The 17,740-nt window shown below is 40.9% G+C and overlaps 1 protein-coding gene across 1 annotated transcript; it reads left to right on the top strand.

Moving 5' to 3' along the window:
- The first annotated feature begins 428 nt into the window (after positions 1-428).
- GCM1 (glial cells missing transcription factor 1) lies at positions 429-10,350 on the top strand. Its single transcript, XM_060771932.2, has 6 exons — positions 429-530; positions 4,037-4,289; positions 5,300-5,412; positions 7,852-7,971; positions 8,799-8,890; positions 10,027-10,350. Exons 1-6 carry the CDS (start codon positions 429-431, stop codon positions 10,319-10,321), a joined length of 975 nt encoding a protein of 324 aa, XP_060627915.2. The 3' UTR covers positions 10,322-10,350.
- Positions 10,351-17,740: the final 7,390 nt, after the last annotated feature.

The following is a 17,740-nucleotide window of genomic DNA, read 5'->3' as shown; positions in this document are numbered from 1 at the left end:
ACATTAGCGTTCTATGATGTTTGAGCCATTTGAGATTGTTTCTAACCTGTCAGAGAAACAATAGTTGCTCATTCTTTACTACAAAGTGTGGGTTTAACTATACAACAGGTGCATTTTCTGATTGCATGAATTCCACTAAGGACTTATATTTGGAACATTTTACTTTAGTTGTGCCAATGTCCTCCCTGTAAAATCACACTCCTGTCTTGAAGCTATGCTTTCCATTATCTGTGGCGCTTGCAAAACTTTGAATGGAACAAGTTTTTCTAGCAAAAGAATACAGATTTTTATCTTTAATGAGCAGCCTATCATTTCGCTTTGGGAAACAGCTTCCTGGTTCTAAATGGCTCATGAGCGGTGGCTGTCCCACAGCTTCAAAAACTGACAGTAGAGACGGCTCTTGGGGAGTCTGGAGGAACGGTCCTAACATGCTGGGAATAACAGATGACGCTAGCATGGACCAGGAAGACTCAGCTCTCCCAAATGGGGAAATGTTCAGCTGGGACATCAATGACATCAAGCTCCCCAAGGTAAGTGCATTTGGAACTTATTTTAAAAGAACTCATTGGAAAATTGTAACCTATCCTTAGAAATGTTAATATGGATTGTTTGTTTCTTCATTTCTTCATTGATAGAGTGCTTTGAGCATATGTTGACACACTACAGAACAGAGATGAGGAACAAGTTGGACTACAGCTCCCATAATTCCTTGCCACTGGTCATGCTAACTTGGACTTGTGGGAGCCAGAAACTGAAAACACTTGGTTGGCCACAGAGTTTCTGTACCTCTTATATAAGAAAGTAAATTTTAAAAAAGAAGAATGTCTTCTCCAAACGAAAAAAACATGGTGGATTGGAACTCGGATTAGTTTTTTCTGCAGATATTCCCTGTGGAATACTGTTAGATTAGACATAAATCATAGAATCATAAAGTTGGAAGAGACCTCATGGGCCATCCAGTCCAACCCCCTGCCAAGAAGCAGGAGAAACGCATTCAAAGCACCCCCGACAGATAGCTATCCAGCCTCTGTTTAAAGGCCTCCATAGAAGGAGCCTCCACCACATGAATGGGATGGACAGGAATGCACCTTTTGAACTCAACGAGACTTAAGTTGTCACCGTTGGCTTGAATCCCATTACGTCAGAAGACCAGCCCTAAGTATGACATAGTCTGGATTCAAGCCCTTGACAGCATTATCATATATAACATTCTCCTACAATTTAGTTCACATTTTCAGTCAAAACTCTTCAAGTTTGTTGAGAGTTTCACCACTAAGAATGTCAACTATACCTTAGAGTCTAGGTGCTTTACTCTACACTATAGAATTAATGCAATTTGGTACCAATTTGGCTGACAAGGGCCAATCCCAGTTGTGCAGCAGGTTAAACCGCTGAGCTGCTAAACTTGCTGACGGAAAGGTTGGCGGTTCGAATATGAGGAGTGGAGTGAGCTCCTGCTGTTAGGCCCAACTTCTGCCAACCTAGCAGTTCAAAAATATGCAAATGTGAGTAGATCAATAAGTACCACTTTGGTGAGAAGGTAACAGTGACCACTGGCCACATGACCTTGGAGGTGTCTACAGACAACGCTGGCTGTTCAGCTTAGAAATGGAGATGAGCACCCACTCCCAGAGTCGGACATGACTAGACTTAATGTCAAGGGGAAACCTTTACCTTTAAAGGACCAGCACTCTTTGACAGAGGAAGCTAAAGACCTTGCAAAACTACAAATACCAGGATTCCATAGCATTGAGACAAATTGGTATAAAACTGCATTAATTTTATATTGTATATGCTCTTTGTATATTGTGAAATGATCATCATAATGGCCAGAATAGGTTTGGTAGCTTATACATTCATTTCACCTAAAGGTTGGCTTATCAATGTTCCACATCATTGTCTCGCCTTCTTTGACCACATTCTTCATTCCTGGGCATTATGCAAGCATCAGTGAAATGCAAAAGGCTGTAACTATAGTCACTCATAAATGAAATATTTTTAGATGTCAATGAGTCTGTCATGAGAACAAGAGCAGTTTCATTAGGCCACCCCTGAGGGTACCAGGACCTGCACATCTATAGCTGTGCTATGAGATGTAGGACCATAGAAATCTTGGAAGCAGGATTGTGAGGTTACAAGAAGCTTTTGGTGATCAGGATTGAAGGATAAAGTGGACTGGATGTGGAGACAGCACATAGCCTCAGGGCCATGGATTGCACACAACTGTAAGTTGAATATCCCTTATCCAAAAATGCTCTGGGCCAAAAGTGTTTTGAATTTTGAGATCCCCCCACCACATTTGGAAATACCTATATTTTCACATACATATATAATGAGATATCTTAGAGATTAGACTCAAGTATCCTCAGATCTGTTGCATTGCATCAACTGTAGTGTTTCAATTTCAGTAACCCTCACACAAACCTATTATGGGATTTTCTTGGCAAGATTTATATAAATGGAGATTTGCCTTTGCCTCCCTCTGAGACTGAAAAAATGTGACTTGCCCAAGATCATTCAACGAGTGGCAATTCAAACCCTGGTCTCCAGTCTTCACTGCTCAAGCCTGTGGACCACTCTGGTTCCCTATGACATCAGCATCCCTGGACCAAAACAAACAATTTTCCTTAAAAATCCACTGTTGGGACATCAAACGTAGTTGAAATACAAGGTCCTCCATTGCACATGTGGCATTGTAATAGGTGGTCTGTAATTTGCTGTTCTCCACACTCATGTCATGGACTCCACTTTGTGGCCCCATTTCTTAAGGTTGATTCATGCTGATGGAGGAATATGTTTGGAATTGCTGTCTGTTCAGACCTCTCTGCTAAACCACATGCTGCTTTCTGCTTGGGCACAATCCCTATGGATTTTCAATGGCCTACCCTAGGAGAAAGTGACAGACAGACATCAGACACCTTTCTATCAGCCACCCACAGGAAGAGGACATGTCCTTCTGGACCTTTGAAAGATTTCCAGGAGATCCAGCAGGATGCTGCCTTCTTTTTGCAGGCAGCTGCAAGAACAGAACCAAATGGCTGCCTGGTTCTTCCTTATCCTTCTCCCAGCCTTCCCTGGTCAGTGAACGATTGTAGGAATGGATCCACAGTCAGAAAATAAATAAGTCTATTGAGCAGAGAGGGGAAGACACATAGTTATGCCTGATGGAATTAATATGATACAGAGTCTTAACCTGAATTTGGTTAAAATTGGTTCATAAATGCAAAAATATAGAGAGCTAAAATGCTTATCAGGAGATATCCCAAGTAGTCAATAGACTGGGTCCAAAATCCCACTACAGTCTTAATTTTAGATAGATATAATGTACTAAGGTTGGTGACTGTATGATCAAGCAAGTGTAGCGTGACAAACAGACTGAAAGACAAATGAATCATAGTATGCACAAAGTTTTATCCTAAATGTTGAGTTCACCTTCAGTGAAGCAGGCAAGTCAGGCAGGGAATAGGAATGTGACAGAAGAAAATCCATTATTGTATAAATATGTTATGGAGGTTTCACAGTTTCAGAGGCCAGTGCACTTTGAAAAAGCCTGGGTATGATACAACTGAAGCTAAGAGCCTTTAACTGAAGTTATGAAAGTTATGCACATTTGAATTCCTACCACTAAAACGGATCTTTATAAGTACGCCTAATTTGGCCAGATCGTGCCTTGTCTTTCTAACCATGCTGATCCTAAATCCACAACAAGACTTTGTATGATAGTTACACCAAATGACATTTTATGATTCCTGTCATTTTAGTTTTTTTAGATTTGTAACACATCCCAAGAATGGTGGCATTTAGAACTGTGGATGTCAGGCTGAAAACTTAGGGAATCAACTCTAAATCTTTTGTGTTTGTATTTGTGTAAATTTTCTCTGTGTGTATCTTACAAAAAAACCCTGTTCCTTAGTGCAAATTATCCAGGCCTATATTGCAGATTGGATTTGCTGTTTTTGAAATCTGCAAGTTGAGGGGTGCATCTTTGCTCTTGTTTCCTTGGCTGCAAACATAACATTCTTTGGGTTTTTAACAGAACGTGAAACGAACAGATCGGTTTCAGGAGTGGCCAGATTCCTACATAAAATGCATCTATAGCGCTGATGATAAAAACGCTCAGAGGCACCTGAGCAGCTGGGCCATGCGCAACACCAACAATCACAACTCCCGCATCTTGAAAAAGTCCTGCCTTGGAGTCGTGATCTGTAGCAATGATTGCTCTGTCCCTCCTGCAAGGAAGATGTACCTGAGACCAGCCATATGTGACAAGGCCAGGCAAAAGCAACAAAGTGAGTACCTTCCTGTCTGAAAATTTTGGGATTGCTTAGCTTGGGCTTCCTGCAATTAAACTTGGGTCTCCATTTCCAGCTGTGCCTCCATAGAACTCCCACAGACAGCACCCACGGGGTACAATAGAGTCTCACTTATCCAACATAAATGGGTCGGCAGAACATTGGATAAGTGAAAATGTTGACTAATAAGGAGGGATTAAGGAAAAGCCTATTAAATGTCAAATTACGTTATGATTTTCCAAATTAAGTACCAAGACATCATGTTGGTTTTTTTTACAACAAATCAACAGAAAAAGCAGTTCAATACATGGTAACATATATAGTAATTACTGTATTTACAAATTTAGCACCAAAACATCACAATGTATTGAAACAGCTGTGGATCTGGGTGGGAGGCAGATTGCATTGGATAATACAGAACGTTGGATGAGTGAAGGTTGGATAAGCAAGACTCTACTGTAATTGAATTTTGCACTTGGACTAGTTTGAACTAAAGATAACCTATACATTACATACTGAGGTAGGTGTAGTCTGATCTTATGCACATTGACTCAGGAGAAGATTGCGCTGAATAATATGGCACTAACTCTAGAAAAAAGGAAACAGAGAAAATTCTCATAAGATAGACTTGTGTCCTGCAGAGTCCTCTATTTGGAGAACTCTGAGAACAGATTTGAGGGCAGGTTGACTCTTTTGAAAGGGTAATCCATATTTAAAGACCAAGGATTTAAAGACCAAGTCTCTATGGAGGCTTGATGATGTCCATCTGCAGTCAGCAGATCAAGGAGCACGTATCTCTGATTCTCTTCTTCACCAAGACCTAGATAGGTTGTCCAATGGTCAGAAATTCTGGGAACCAAAGTCTAAATCACCTGGAGGGCCACAGGTTGTGAAGGCCTGGTTTATAGTATCTATCACTTTGAATTAAAGGGTATGACATGGTGACAATAAATATTAATCTTGACATTCAGTCTATTTGAAAAGCATTCTTGGTCCACTTCTCACAGGGAAATCGTGTCCTAACTGTAATGGGCCTTTGAAACTTATCCCCTGTCGAGGCCATGGTGGGTACCCTGTAACCAACTTCTGGAGACATGAAGGACCATACATATTTTTTCAGGTAGGATAATTTGCCTAAGGGAAGTCTATTGTTAAATGTTAAACACTGTGGGACATGTGCTTCACTGGATTAAAGAGAGTCCCATCTAAAAGTGGAATAGATAAGTTAAGAATTTTACTTTTGGAACTACTTACAGTGTGATCCCCGTATTTGCAAGTAATATGTTCCCAAATCTTGCATAAACACATGAAAACACAGATAATGGTAAACCTTACTGAGATGTAGGACTTCTAGCCAAGAAGTAATGGTCAAAGACCTAAAAATGCCTGGAGATATTTTGTCATGGATAAAGGAAAAGAAATCATTGTTACCAGTCCTGAGAATCCAGGAGTTGTGTGTACTTATATTTGGACTCATTCCAAATCCAACTGGCTACGCAAGGCAAACATGAAGAAAATGTGCACAGAGCACACACTCTGTTGCATTCTGGAAAAAATGGAAGACCAACAGGGTTGTTTTTTTTCTTACTGTGCCAGAAACCCATAGTACACTGGAAGTGGCTACAACTGAATCCAGCTGTTTTCCTGTAGCTGGACTTTCTGTAACAGGCATCTTCCAATTGTGTCCTTAGGAAATTGTTATGGTTAACATCCTTGAAGCACATCCATCTATTAAAAAATGGCTGGACATGTTCTTATGAATCTCCTGCTGGCCAGCATATTAAAAAACCATGTAGAGGCTGTATTATTTAAAAAGTGGATTTAGGGAGATTTTGGTTGTTGTGTTATTGGTAAGAAATTTCAGCCTTCACACAGACTGAAAAGTTTGTTGCAATGAGTCCAACTTTTTGTTGTGTGCCATCAGGTCATTTCCAGTTTATGGCGACCTTAAGGTAACCCTATTATGGGGTTTCTTTTTGGGAGGGGGGCAAGATTTGTTTAGAGGAGGTTGCCTCTACCTTCCTTTGAGGCTTGGAAAGATTTGGCTGTAGTCACCCAATGGTTTTCTATGACTAACCAGAGATTCAAATCTTAATCTCCCAGCACTCAAACCACTACAGCAATTTATTCCATCACAATCCCCCAATAAGATTTTAGTCTCTATTTGCTGATGTTTCATAAGCCTTTTTATGAAATATAACTTCTTGATGCCCTTTTTTACAGAAAAAAAGAACTGTAAAATTATCAATTAATTGTAACTTATTAAGCAGTGGCTGGATGGTCATCTGTCAGGGGTGCTTCGAATGTGATTTTCTTGCTTCTTGGCAAGGGATTGGATTAGATGGCCCACAAGGTTTCTTCCAACTGTATGATTCTACTGTTTTATTTACAATCTCTGGTCCAGCTTTCTAATGTTTTAGAGACCTTAAGTGAGAGCGGGCAGGAATCCTAGGAGCCAGAGCCTCAATATCTGGATATCATCAAGTTAAGAAGTGTGCTACAACGTGTGAAAGAATTCCATTATTGAGAGACCAGATATGTATGAGTCTATTAAGAAACAAGTCTCACTGGGCTCAGTGGTATTTGACTGTCAAAAAAGCACGCATAGCATGTCAACCATTAATGGCCTTAAATGGCCTGCTAGCATAACCTTGGGGTGTGAACGTGGAAGCAATCCAAGTGTCCACTGGTGAATCAGCATGGAAAGAAGTCATGGCAGCATTTTTCCCTGAGAAAAGATCCCCCCCCCCCCAATAAGTTACAATTACTATTATTTCCCCAGTTACTATGCTTTTTGCTCTGATCTCTAGCGAGCCTATGAACACGTTTTCCACATAGAACAATGCAGATATTTAGAGTGTTATTACTTAGCTGTTGTTATTGTTTCTTCAAGTAGTTTAAGCCCTATGGTGACCCTGTCACAGGGTTTTCTTGGCAAGATTTGTTCAGACATTTGCCATTGCCTTTCTCTGAAGCTGAAAAAGCGCACCTTCCCAAGGTCAGGCAAAAGAGGGATTTGAATCATGGTCTCCAATGTTGTAATCTAGGGACCAGAAAGCCCTGAAGTGTTCTACTTCGAAAGGCTTTTGTGAGGAAAAAGGGAGCAGCAGGGCTGAATCTGTCACCCTGTGCACAGATCCCCATTGCCGACGCTTTCATCACATGGGGAAAACGTTGCTATTGTGGAGTGGTCCCGTGCTGGCTCCGGCACAACATGGGAAGCCTCCCGTGGTGGGCTTGTAGCATCCGGTGAAAGCGTCCCAGCTTGCTAAAATCACCCATCTAGTGAGGCTGTAACCCTCAAACCACTATACCACATTAGCTCGGCACTTAAGCAAATATAATCACCAGCCCAGAACAAGAGATTTTCATTTAACCAGCAACTTGAATAAAAAATGAAACACACTCTTGGAAGAAAAACATGCAAAGCTCAGTGAGACACACAGACCATTTACAAATCTTGCATTTCTTTTCTGTAGCAAGTATGTGATGTTGGAAATTGCACCGTTGTTGCAGGCATCTAAGCCTTGTTCACATGCTGTATCTATTCCTTTTTCAGTCAAAGGGAGCTCACGATCATCCAAGACCAGAAACAAAAGCAGAAGCAGAAGCCAGGCGGTCATTACAAAAAACTCACATGTCAGCTTCATCAAGGGTTAAACGGAACCGGGATATGGAGGTAAAATTTTTCTATTAATTTGGAAAGTGCTCACTGTTATAAACAGTAAGTGAGCATGTTAAATTTCAAGTGGCCCTGAACTGGGCAGTGAATCTGTTAAAGGATCTATGCTACTAAAGGATGGACTTGTTTCATCTCCAACTGCAAAGATATTAGCGTGGCTCATTAGAGAAATGGAAGCCCTCAGTGGTGCAGTGGGTTAAACCTTTGTGCCAGCAGGACTGAAGACCAACAGGTCAGAGGTTCAAATCTGAGGAGAGTGCAGATGAGCTCCCTCTGTCAGCTCCAACTCCCCATGCGGGAACATGAGAGAAGCCTCCCACAAGGATGATAAAACATAAAAAACATCCGGGCATCCCCTGGGTAATGTCCTTGCAGATGGCCAATTCTCTCACATCAGAAGCAACTTGCAGTTTCTCAAGTCTCCCCTGACACAGAAAAAAATAGAGAAATTCCAAATTGGTTTAAAGAATGTGAATTCTGCTGAGAAATGTTGTTCAGTTTTTCTGAGTTTTGTCAGTTGCTATCACATCCAAATTTATTATTTCTGTTGTTTTTGGTGGCAGCTCAGAGTGATTTTTCAAAAAAAAAAAACCCCCAGTGTTTTAAATCAACAACTAAAAACCAATGTATTCTTCTAGTTTTAATTTTTAGAGGTATAGAGTTATAGTGCACAGGGCTTCTTCACAATGCACTGATGCATTATACCTCTATAACAAGGAAGGAAGGATATTACAGACTAAAATGGTAATATTACTGAATACTACCCACATTACATCTAGTGAGGAAAAAGAAAGTTGTCAGTTTGTCTTGCTCTTAAACTTCAGAGAGTATATACTGAAAGAAGAAAGAATATGTTCCAGAGACACAAGGAGAACAGAATGAGCATGGAAGAAATGAGACTGAAGGATGGATCAAAGTAACAAGGGGACTAAGGAAAATAATTTAAAGGAGGGATACAGAGAAGACAAAAAGCTAATGCAAGGAGAGAGTAGAACATGGACAAATTTACTAATAGACCAATCGCCTTATCATAAAGGCCAGGCGAAGCATCCAGCTTCATCTGGCATCGCAGCGAAAGGAGAGGGACAGCGGGTCAAATCTGTTGCCCCACATGCAGCTCCCTCTTGGTAACACTTTCCCCATCACACGGGGAAAGCATCACCCTCCCACAGAAGGCCTGCACTAGCTCCATTGGAGTCAGCACAACACAGGAAGCCATGTTGTGGTGAAAGTCTCAGTGATGCTTTCACCCTGATTGGGAGCAGACATTGTGAGATGGCCAGCATGGGGCTCCATCCAGAAGACGGGGTGAAAGCATCCAAGGACCCTAAATTCCCCCCCATCTAATAAGGTCACTAGATATAATGATGCTACTAAAGTTCTTCTTTCCACTCAGTGGGATAATTCATGGACTTTTTCCCATAAGAAACCAATATTGTAGCTAAAATACCAGAATGTTCAAGTATCAAACCCCCATCCCTTCTTCACCCTGAGTTTGTGTGCATGTGTGTGGTCTTCTAGTTCAATAGTGCTGCTCTTAGAACTAATGGCACTTTGGTTGAACTGCATGACATTTTGATGTATTTTCTTTCTTAAGTCCCTAACAGGTGAGATGTCATGCCAGGACATGTTACCATTAACTGTTTCCAGACAGGAAGACTGTATGTCACATAGTACATTCAGTGGACATTTCAGACCCAAAACCCCTCTAGAGACAATGCCAAACCATTGCTTGTCTGTTACCAAAAGCCCTGGTTCTGGGAAACCATCTTACCTACTGGAGCAGGATCTCAACTACAATCAATATTTGGACAAGTACAAGCAAACTGGAAATGGTGGCTATATTAGCTGCATTGACCCAACTGAACCTTCAGCCTCTACTTATTCTGAATACAGAGAGGCACAAATCTGGAACAAGACCATAGACCTAGGGAGAAATCCCATGGCAGAGAAATATTGCAATGGTTCAAGTGTGTATCTTCCAGGTTTATCTTGTGAAACGTTCACTTCCATTAACACTCTTGATTTGAGTATCCAGCCTGCTCCTCATAGATGGGAGCCAACCATCAAGGTAGGTTACCATTCATTCAGATCTAATGTAGGTACAGTTGGAGAAGATGTGTATGAAGGAAAAACCCACCTAAACTGTAACAGCAACAACATCCCTACAACCTTCTGCCAGCTTCCACTGGAAGAGTCCTACTTCATTGCAGATTCTGGACATCACTACTACCAGAATTCCTTACCTACAAAAGGAAGTGAATGGCACACTGAAGAGGAAAGAAAATACACAACTCTGGACTGCTGCAACAATGAGATGTTTTTCAACTTTGTCCCTTTACGATGACACTGTCCGTCATTCCCACACACTGTATCTTACAGCAGATTCTTTGTTGTTCTCAAGTTGATACAGATACAAGGGATGAGATGGAACTGGGTTAATAAATTATAAATACTGTTGTTTATGTGTAATTGTACTACTTGTTTGTTTGTTTTTGTAATTATCAATCTCCTTGTTCCCTTATACTTCCATCTTTATTAGCTTGTACACCTTTGGTATGGATGTTTATTTCTTTATGTATGTTCTTCAGGGGTGGTGCTATAGAAATGCAGAGGAGAAGGAGAAGTTTCAGTCCTGTTCTCTGATGTAGCACTTTCAATCCGTGGGCCAAGGGTGCCAAAAGGTGGCCATGAGGTTTCAGCACTATTTTCATGGTTCCCCCAGACTTCTTATGGTGAGAAAATGTTCCAGATTCAGGTCAGGAATTGAATCAGATCGCTTTTGAGAGTTTCTGTTGCTTCCAGAAAGCAGCCTACGTGGACACAGAAGCCACCCAGACTATTCAGTTCCCCCCAAACAGGCCCGTCTTCAAATGAACTGAGGTGTGTGTGACTGCTATAAAAATTTATTGTTACAAGTCTGGGATAAGAGCAATAAACCAACTTTATAGCTCCTCGCAGTGTGCCATTATTTGACTTCTGCCAATGGGGGTGCAGTCAAGTATAATTTGTCTTTTGTTGGCTCGCTTTCCCCTCCGTGTAGCCCCTTGGCTTTTACCTACTTTAAGTACCTTGTCACTATGGGAACCATGCTGTCAGCAGCAAGGGTGGCATTGCATGACATTGATGGGAGCCAAATAAGTCGCGTTTATGGGCTGTTTCAAAATGTGTACTACTGCTAGTGAAATATGTCAGTCCATAATAGTTTTTATGAGCAGAATAGGTGGTTCATAGCGTGTGGAGTTGTCTTTCTAGCTACAGAGCACAGAAGAAAAAGGTGGGTCAGTTTGTCAATCAATGACACAGAGCATGTTATGAATTTTACTATGTTTTGCAAGGTCTCCTTACAGTAGGTAAGAAAGTATTCTGCTCACCATTATAAACAGATTCTATAACATGAGGTTTTCTGAAGACATTTGCCCTATCAACTACATCATCCGTTCTAGCTATTAGACCTTTGGAACAAGATTTATGGGTTATTATGAAGCCCTCCCAGATTTTGTTGGAAAGCAACTGCCAGCATTCCTCACGATTAGCTGTGCTGGCTAAGGAAATTGCTGTCCAGGAGGCCTCCCACCAATTCTCTGGTCTAAAACAAGGGTATTGAATCTGCTAAATAATGTAAAGTGAACATTCATCAGATGTTGATGAACAACTATTGCCCTTATCCATCACCATTTGGCAGAACTGAACATGAAAGGCACTGTGTTTGGGCAATGCTGCATTTGATGGTCCCTATGAAGTCAGCCATAGCAGAGCACCTGATGAACCAACCTGGACACAGCATATTATTTGAGAACACAGAAATGCTGGACCACTCTCACAACTACCATGTCAGACTATATGGAGAAGGCATTGAGATCCACAAGCATGTGGACATTTTCAACAGAAAGGAGGAAACCATGAAAATGAGAAAAATCTGGATACCAGTATTAAAATACTCTAAAATCAGGACAGTAAATAAAGAGCAACACTAAAAAAAAACAACAAAAAAAAAAACAGGGGAATTCCTGATAGGAAACAATCAGGGCCAGCGAACACCTCCCAGCAAAGGATTCCCCCAGGCAGGAAGCAGCCAAGCTTTGAAGCTGCGAGGCCATTCAATGCTAATCAAGGTGGCCAATTGCAACATTCACACTTACCTCAAACAGACAAGAGTCCCACCCTGAACTTTCCACAGATATATAATCCCCACTTGCCTAGTTTCCAACAGACCTCACAACCTCTGAGGATGCCTGCCATAAATGGGGACCAAATGTCATGAGAGAATGCTTCTGGAACACGGCCACACAGCCTGGAAAACCCATAGCAACCCAGTAATTCTGGCCATGAAAGCCTTCGACAACACAAGAAATGCCTGGTTCAAATGTCATCACCCTGACATGACCTCAAAGAATGGTTTTAGGCAAGTAATTATTTCACAGTCTCTGGTATGCTTCTGTAAGGACATAATAATATTGCCCTTTCAATCTCTGCTTCATTTGAAATGAAGCAGAAAGTGTTCGAGGATCGGGACATTTCCAGAAATACCAAGATGCTTGTTTATAAAGCTATTGCCCTTCCAACTCTATTGTACGTCTGTGAAACATGGACCATCTACATGCATCAGTTTGGACTTCTAGAATGATTCCATCAGCATGGTCCTCAAAAGGCAGACAAACTCCAGCTTTTTGGAAGAAACAAAGCTCACCAGCATTGAAGCAATGATCCTCTGCTGGACTGGCCACGTTGTCCAAATGCTGATCACCATCTCACAAAGTGGTTCATTTACTCTCAGCTCAAGAAAGGAAAATGGAGTGTTGTTGGACAGCAAAATATATTTAAAGATGGGCTTAAAAGTAACTTGAAAAAACATAGAGAACTAAGAGGTCTTGGCACTTGACCATTGTAACTGGAGGTCCGCTCTTACCAACAATACTACACATAGAGGGCGAAAGAGGGGAAATATCAATAAAAGGTTGTGTCAAACAAACCCTTGTGTCTATATTCCATCTGGAAACCTATGTGCTCATTGCAAAAGACCATGTGGATCCATAATAGGTCTCCGCAGTCACTTATGGACCCATTGCCAAGACTCTACCACTGGAAAACATACTCAGTTATGAGTGATAGCCTATGGTGATGAATATTACCCATTTTATGGGGTTGTTGTAAGACCACTAACACAATACACACAAAACACTTGGAACATGCATATACTGATTTTATTTCTAAGCTAACCATGCTTACAGGTCACAAGGTCAGCTTGCCCTGTGAAAGCCCTTATGAATGGAAAAATGTCTTGAGTATTATTGTTATTCTTCCCTACATTCTTCCTCAGGATTGAGATCCAAAGTGGCTCTATCCTTTTATGATAAATATTGATCCCTCTGTTTTCCATTTCAGAATGAATGTTAACAAAGTATTTTAAAAAGGTAAAGGTTTCCCCTGACATTAAGTCCAGTCATGTCCAACTCTAGGGGGTGATGCTCATCTCTATTTATAAGTCGATTAGCCGGCATTGTCCATAGACACCTCCAAGGTCATGTGGCCAGCAAGACTGCATGGAGCACCATTACCTTCCCACAGAAGTGGTACCTATTGGTCTACTCACATTTGCTTGTTTTTGACCTGCTAGGCTGGCAAAAGCTGGGGCTAACAGCAGGAGCTCACCCCGCTCCCAAGATTCAAATCGCCAACCTTTCGGTCAGTAAGTTCAGCAGCTTGGCAGTTTAACACATTGTGCCAGGGTATAGTTTTGGTATATATTGTTGTTAAAAAAAGATTTTCTGGGATTTTACGCGTGTTTGATGGACAGAGGAGAGCAAGCCGTATGCCTATTTATAGATTCTGGCAATGTTCTTTAACTACTTTGCCAGAGAATAAATTATCCGGAGAACTTCATGCAAGGGGAGCTATGTCATCATTAAAAGAGACATCATCAATTTAGAATTAAATCAAGCAGTTAATTGACTAAATCTCTTTGAATTAGGTAGATCTCCTTAATATTTCTCACTGTTCTTTTTAATCATGATTTACTAAGAATGCTAGGAATCTTACTGTAGATTGATTTTGCTGGGGGTGGGTGGGTTAGGGGCTGTTAGCTAGCTGCTTTCTAATTAACAGAAGAATAGACCCCACCCCTCCCCACCACCCCCCAAATTGACCACAACAGCTGCTACTGGTAAACAGAGACATTTACACATTCAGTTACACATTCATAACTGTCCAATAGCGTGATGGCCTCCATAGAGCATTTCCTATACAGAAGTAAGACATTTAAATGTTAATAACCCTTTCTGGTAGTCTTTTTATAGTCTTTATTTATAGTCACAATTTACATTTGGGATATTTTGAATCTAATCTTCTCTATATATGTTCTGTTCATTTATATGTGCACATATTTCAAAAAATTATAAACTAAGGTCAAGGGCAAACCCTCTCCCAAGGCAGCTTGCTATCATTAATAAAAAACATCTGCAGGAATCCTATATGACCTGTATAAAACCCCTATAAGTCTATAAATTTTAGTCAAAAATTGACTCTAAATGTAAGGTATTACACTTTAACTTGAAACCCCCAGTGGTGCCATGGATTAAAGCGCTGAGCTGCTGAGTGAAAGGTTGCAAATTCAAATCCAGGAAGTGGGGTGAGCTCTTGCTGTTAGGCACCAGCTTCTGCTAACCTAGCAGTTTGAAAACATGCAAATGTGAGTAGAGCAATAGGCATCGCTTCTGCTAGAAGGTAACGGTGCTCCATGCAGTCATACCGGCCATATGACCTTATGGACAACACCAGTTCTTCGGATTAGAAATAGTGATGAGCACCACCTCCCAGAGTCGGACACAACTGGACTTAATGTCAAAGGAAAACCTTTACTTATCTCTAGCTTACACTTTAACTCAATGGATCAAAGTAAATAGTACACCTTTGCTCCTATCAGAAAAAGGAATGATCTCCTTCTCTGAATAGAAAGGGAGAACGTGAAAACTCAGGCCCCTTCCTCACAGCCATATAACCCAGAATATCAAGGCAGAAAATTACACAATATCTGCTTTGAACTGGGTTATCTGAATCCACAATAATACATAATAATAAAAGTTTATTTTGAAACTGCCCTATCTCCCCGGAGGGACTCAGAGCGGACTCCAGACATAAACATCAAAACTGGCAAACATTCAGTGACATTTCAACAACATAATATATGTAAACAAATAAATTAAAGTAGAATAAAACAATGGTTGATTATCTGTCAGTCAACATCATGGAACATACAGTTGAGTAATTAAGTTGTATGAAGTATAAAAATATAAAAATATAGCTCTTCAATAAATTACAATAAAATTGTTATTGTCAGCTTCAGTCCTCTTAAAGCATCAGTGGTGCTACTCCTCCTCCTCTCCATAGGCAAGCGAGCAAAGGTAGTTTTTAATTCTTTCTTAAAAGAGAGGAGTGTGGGGGCTGTTCTATTTTCTTTTGAGAGGGAGCTCCAGGGGGAAGGGGTGACCACAGAGAAGGACCCCTCTCTCATTCCCATCAGTCGCGCTTGATACAGAGGTGGGATTGAGAATCCAAACAGGTTTATAAGCAGGAATGTGGGATGTCAAATAGCCAGGGCCCGAACCGTTTAGGGCTGTATAGGTAATGACCAGCACTTTGTATTTAGCCCAGAAGCAGACCAGCAGCCTCTAGATCTCTGAACTAGCTTCCAAACTATCTTCAAAAGCATCTCCTCGTAGAGAACGCTGCAGTAGTCCAAGTGGGATGTGAGTAAAGCGTGGGCAACCATGGCCAGATCTGGGTGACCCAAGGTAAAGGCACAGCTGGCACACAAGCTTTAATTATGCAAAGGCACTCCTGGCCACTGCCAACACCTGTGTCAGAGCCGAGTCCAGGAGCACCTTCAGATTGTGCACCTGTGACTTCAGAGGGAGTGTAACCCCATCCAACACTCTATTACAATGCCATATATTCCAATTCAAAGCAAAAATAAGAGATTTTATTCAGCTGTGTGGAAGGGGCCCTTGTCTGTAGCTAAAAGAAGCATCAGTGCCAACCCTCTCTGCCATGGTGCTGCTTCTGGCCCCTTTGAGAATCCGAATGGGAAAATGGCAGAAAATGCCTCAGGTCCACCTCCCTGAGGCATTGCTAGCACTTTCCCCTCAACTTATCTATATATCATATCAAAATCCATAAATTTCCCCCCAAAACTTGCCTTCAACTTATATATATGCTCCACCTACACACATGTGTATATAATAACTATATGTAACTATATAGCAGAGGCATCATGCACAGAAATCCCTTTACCAAATTGTGATGATGCATAATGACAGCAACAAGAGTACCCAAGGCACATCCTGACTGATGCACATCTTGTACAATGTGCATCATTATGTGATACCCATTTGTGCATGGTGCATTTCAGTGCAAGATACACATCACTCCACAGTGTGGATCAATACAGATCACTATGCACTCTGTAGTCAAATATACAACACCTGCTTGGTAAAAGTGACTAAACATATTAAACTCTTGTGGGTTTGTGCATAGATCTTCTTCCCAATTGCATGGGAATTTGTTCCAATGGATTAGGGGCCCAGTTCCAAGATTTTCTTCCCGGTGGGTGTCCTCACACAACACAGTGAGCCAGAGAATGTCATAAAACTGTCAGATACAATAACAAGCAAAAAATGCCAAACTATGGAGCTTGACTTCACTATAGAATTTTTCATGTTATGTGAACCAGGACACCACTTCAACTCTGTGTTGTTTATACTCATGTTTTGCTGCTCTTACAGCAACTAGGCATATTCAAATACTTTGGCTTACTATGTTGTGCTAAAATACCCATCGTGAATTCCAAACATAGGATAGTCATGCAAAGGAGTTTTCAGGGAGAGTTGTGCATTCAGACCAAACCTCCCTTGCTCTACCTGGTACCTTGCTTCTTCCCAGGACTTAAGGCAAACATGTCTTTCCTGCTGGCAAAAGAAAAAGAAGAACAAGTGAGATTTCACAGACACCACAATGAAGAAGTAAATATGGGATCTACAGACAAACTATATGATTGGATCTTTGGTAGACCAGTAAAGAACAAAAAGTTACAGGCTGTAAACACAAATTATTTATGTCCTTCATATTTATGACAAGTTGTCCTCAAGGGAAGAGTACATTGTGTAAGCCTTCATTACACAACGAAGAAAATTTCCTTTACAACATGCAACAAATTCAGATAATATATACTGGCTGGAGTAACTTGCTGGTAAAAAAATCTCCAAATTCAGCTATATTGAATTATGTTTGGAGGCATTATACAAATAATTTAGAGTTCATTATGGAAAAGAAGTGAGCAAATGAGTTCTGTAAAGGTATAAGTTAAATAGTGGGTGCTAAAGACTTCAGATTTTTTGGATCTATTTTATGTTTTTACTAAGATGTATCAACCAGAGCCAGGTACACAACACATAACATTTAGTGTTAAAAAACAGAGAGCCTCTCAGCACATTTTGAGCCTAGAAATTAGTGAGCTGAGCCTTGATTCCATTCATACAAAAGGTTATTCGTGATTCCCATCCTCTTTATCAACATCTACAACAAAATCTAGAACCAGTCTGGGACATTTCTGTTCTGAATTGCCCTGGATTCTACGGAGTTGTTCAGACCCATGGCAGAATCAATGTCCAGACCCTCCAACTTGGCCCCACTGGATGGTCATTTTAACCAGTTCTATCACTGCAACTCCTGCAAAGAATCATTGCTGTGTCTGTTTTATTGATTATTCTAA

This window comes from Anolis sagrei, chromosome 1, assembly GCF_037176765.1.
Source record: "Anolis sagrei isolate rAnoSag1 chromosome 1, rAnoSag1.mat, whole genome shotgun sequence".
Lineage (NCBI taxonomy): Eukaryota > Metazoa > Chordata > Lepidosauria > Squamata > Dactyloidae > Anolis > Anolis sagrei.
Note: the sequence above shows the minus strand (reverse complement) of the source record. Positions and strands in the feature narration are given on the sequence as shown.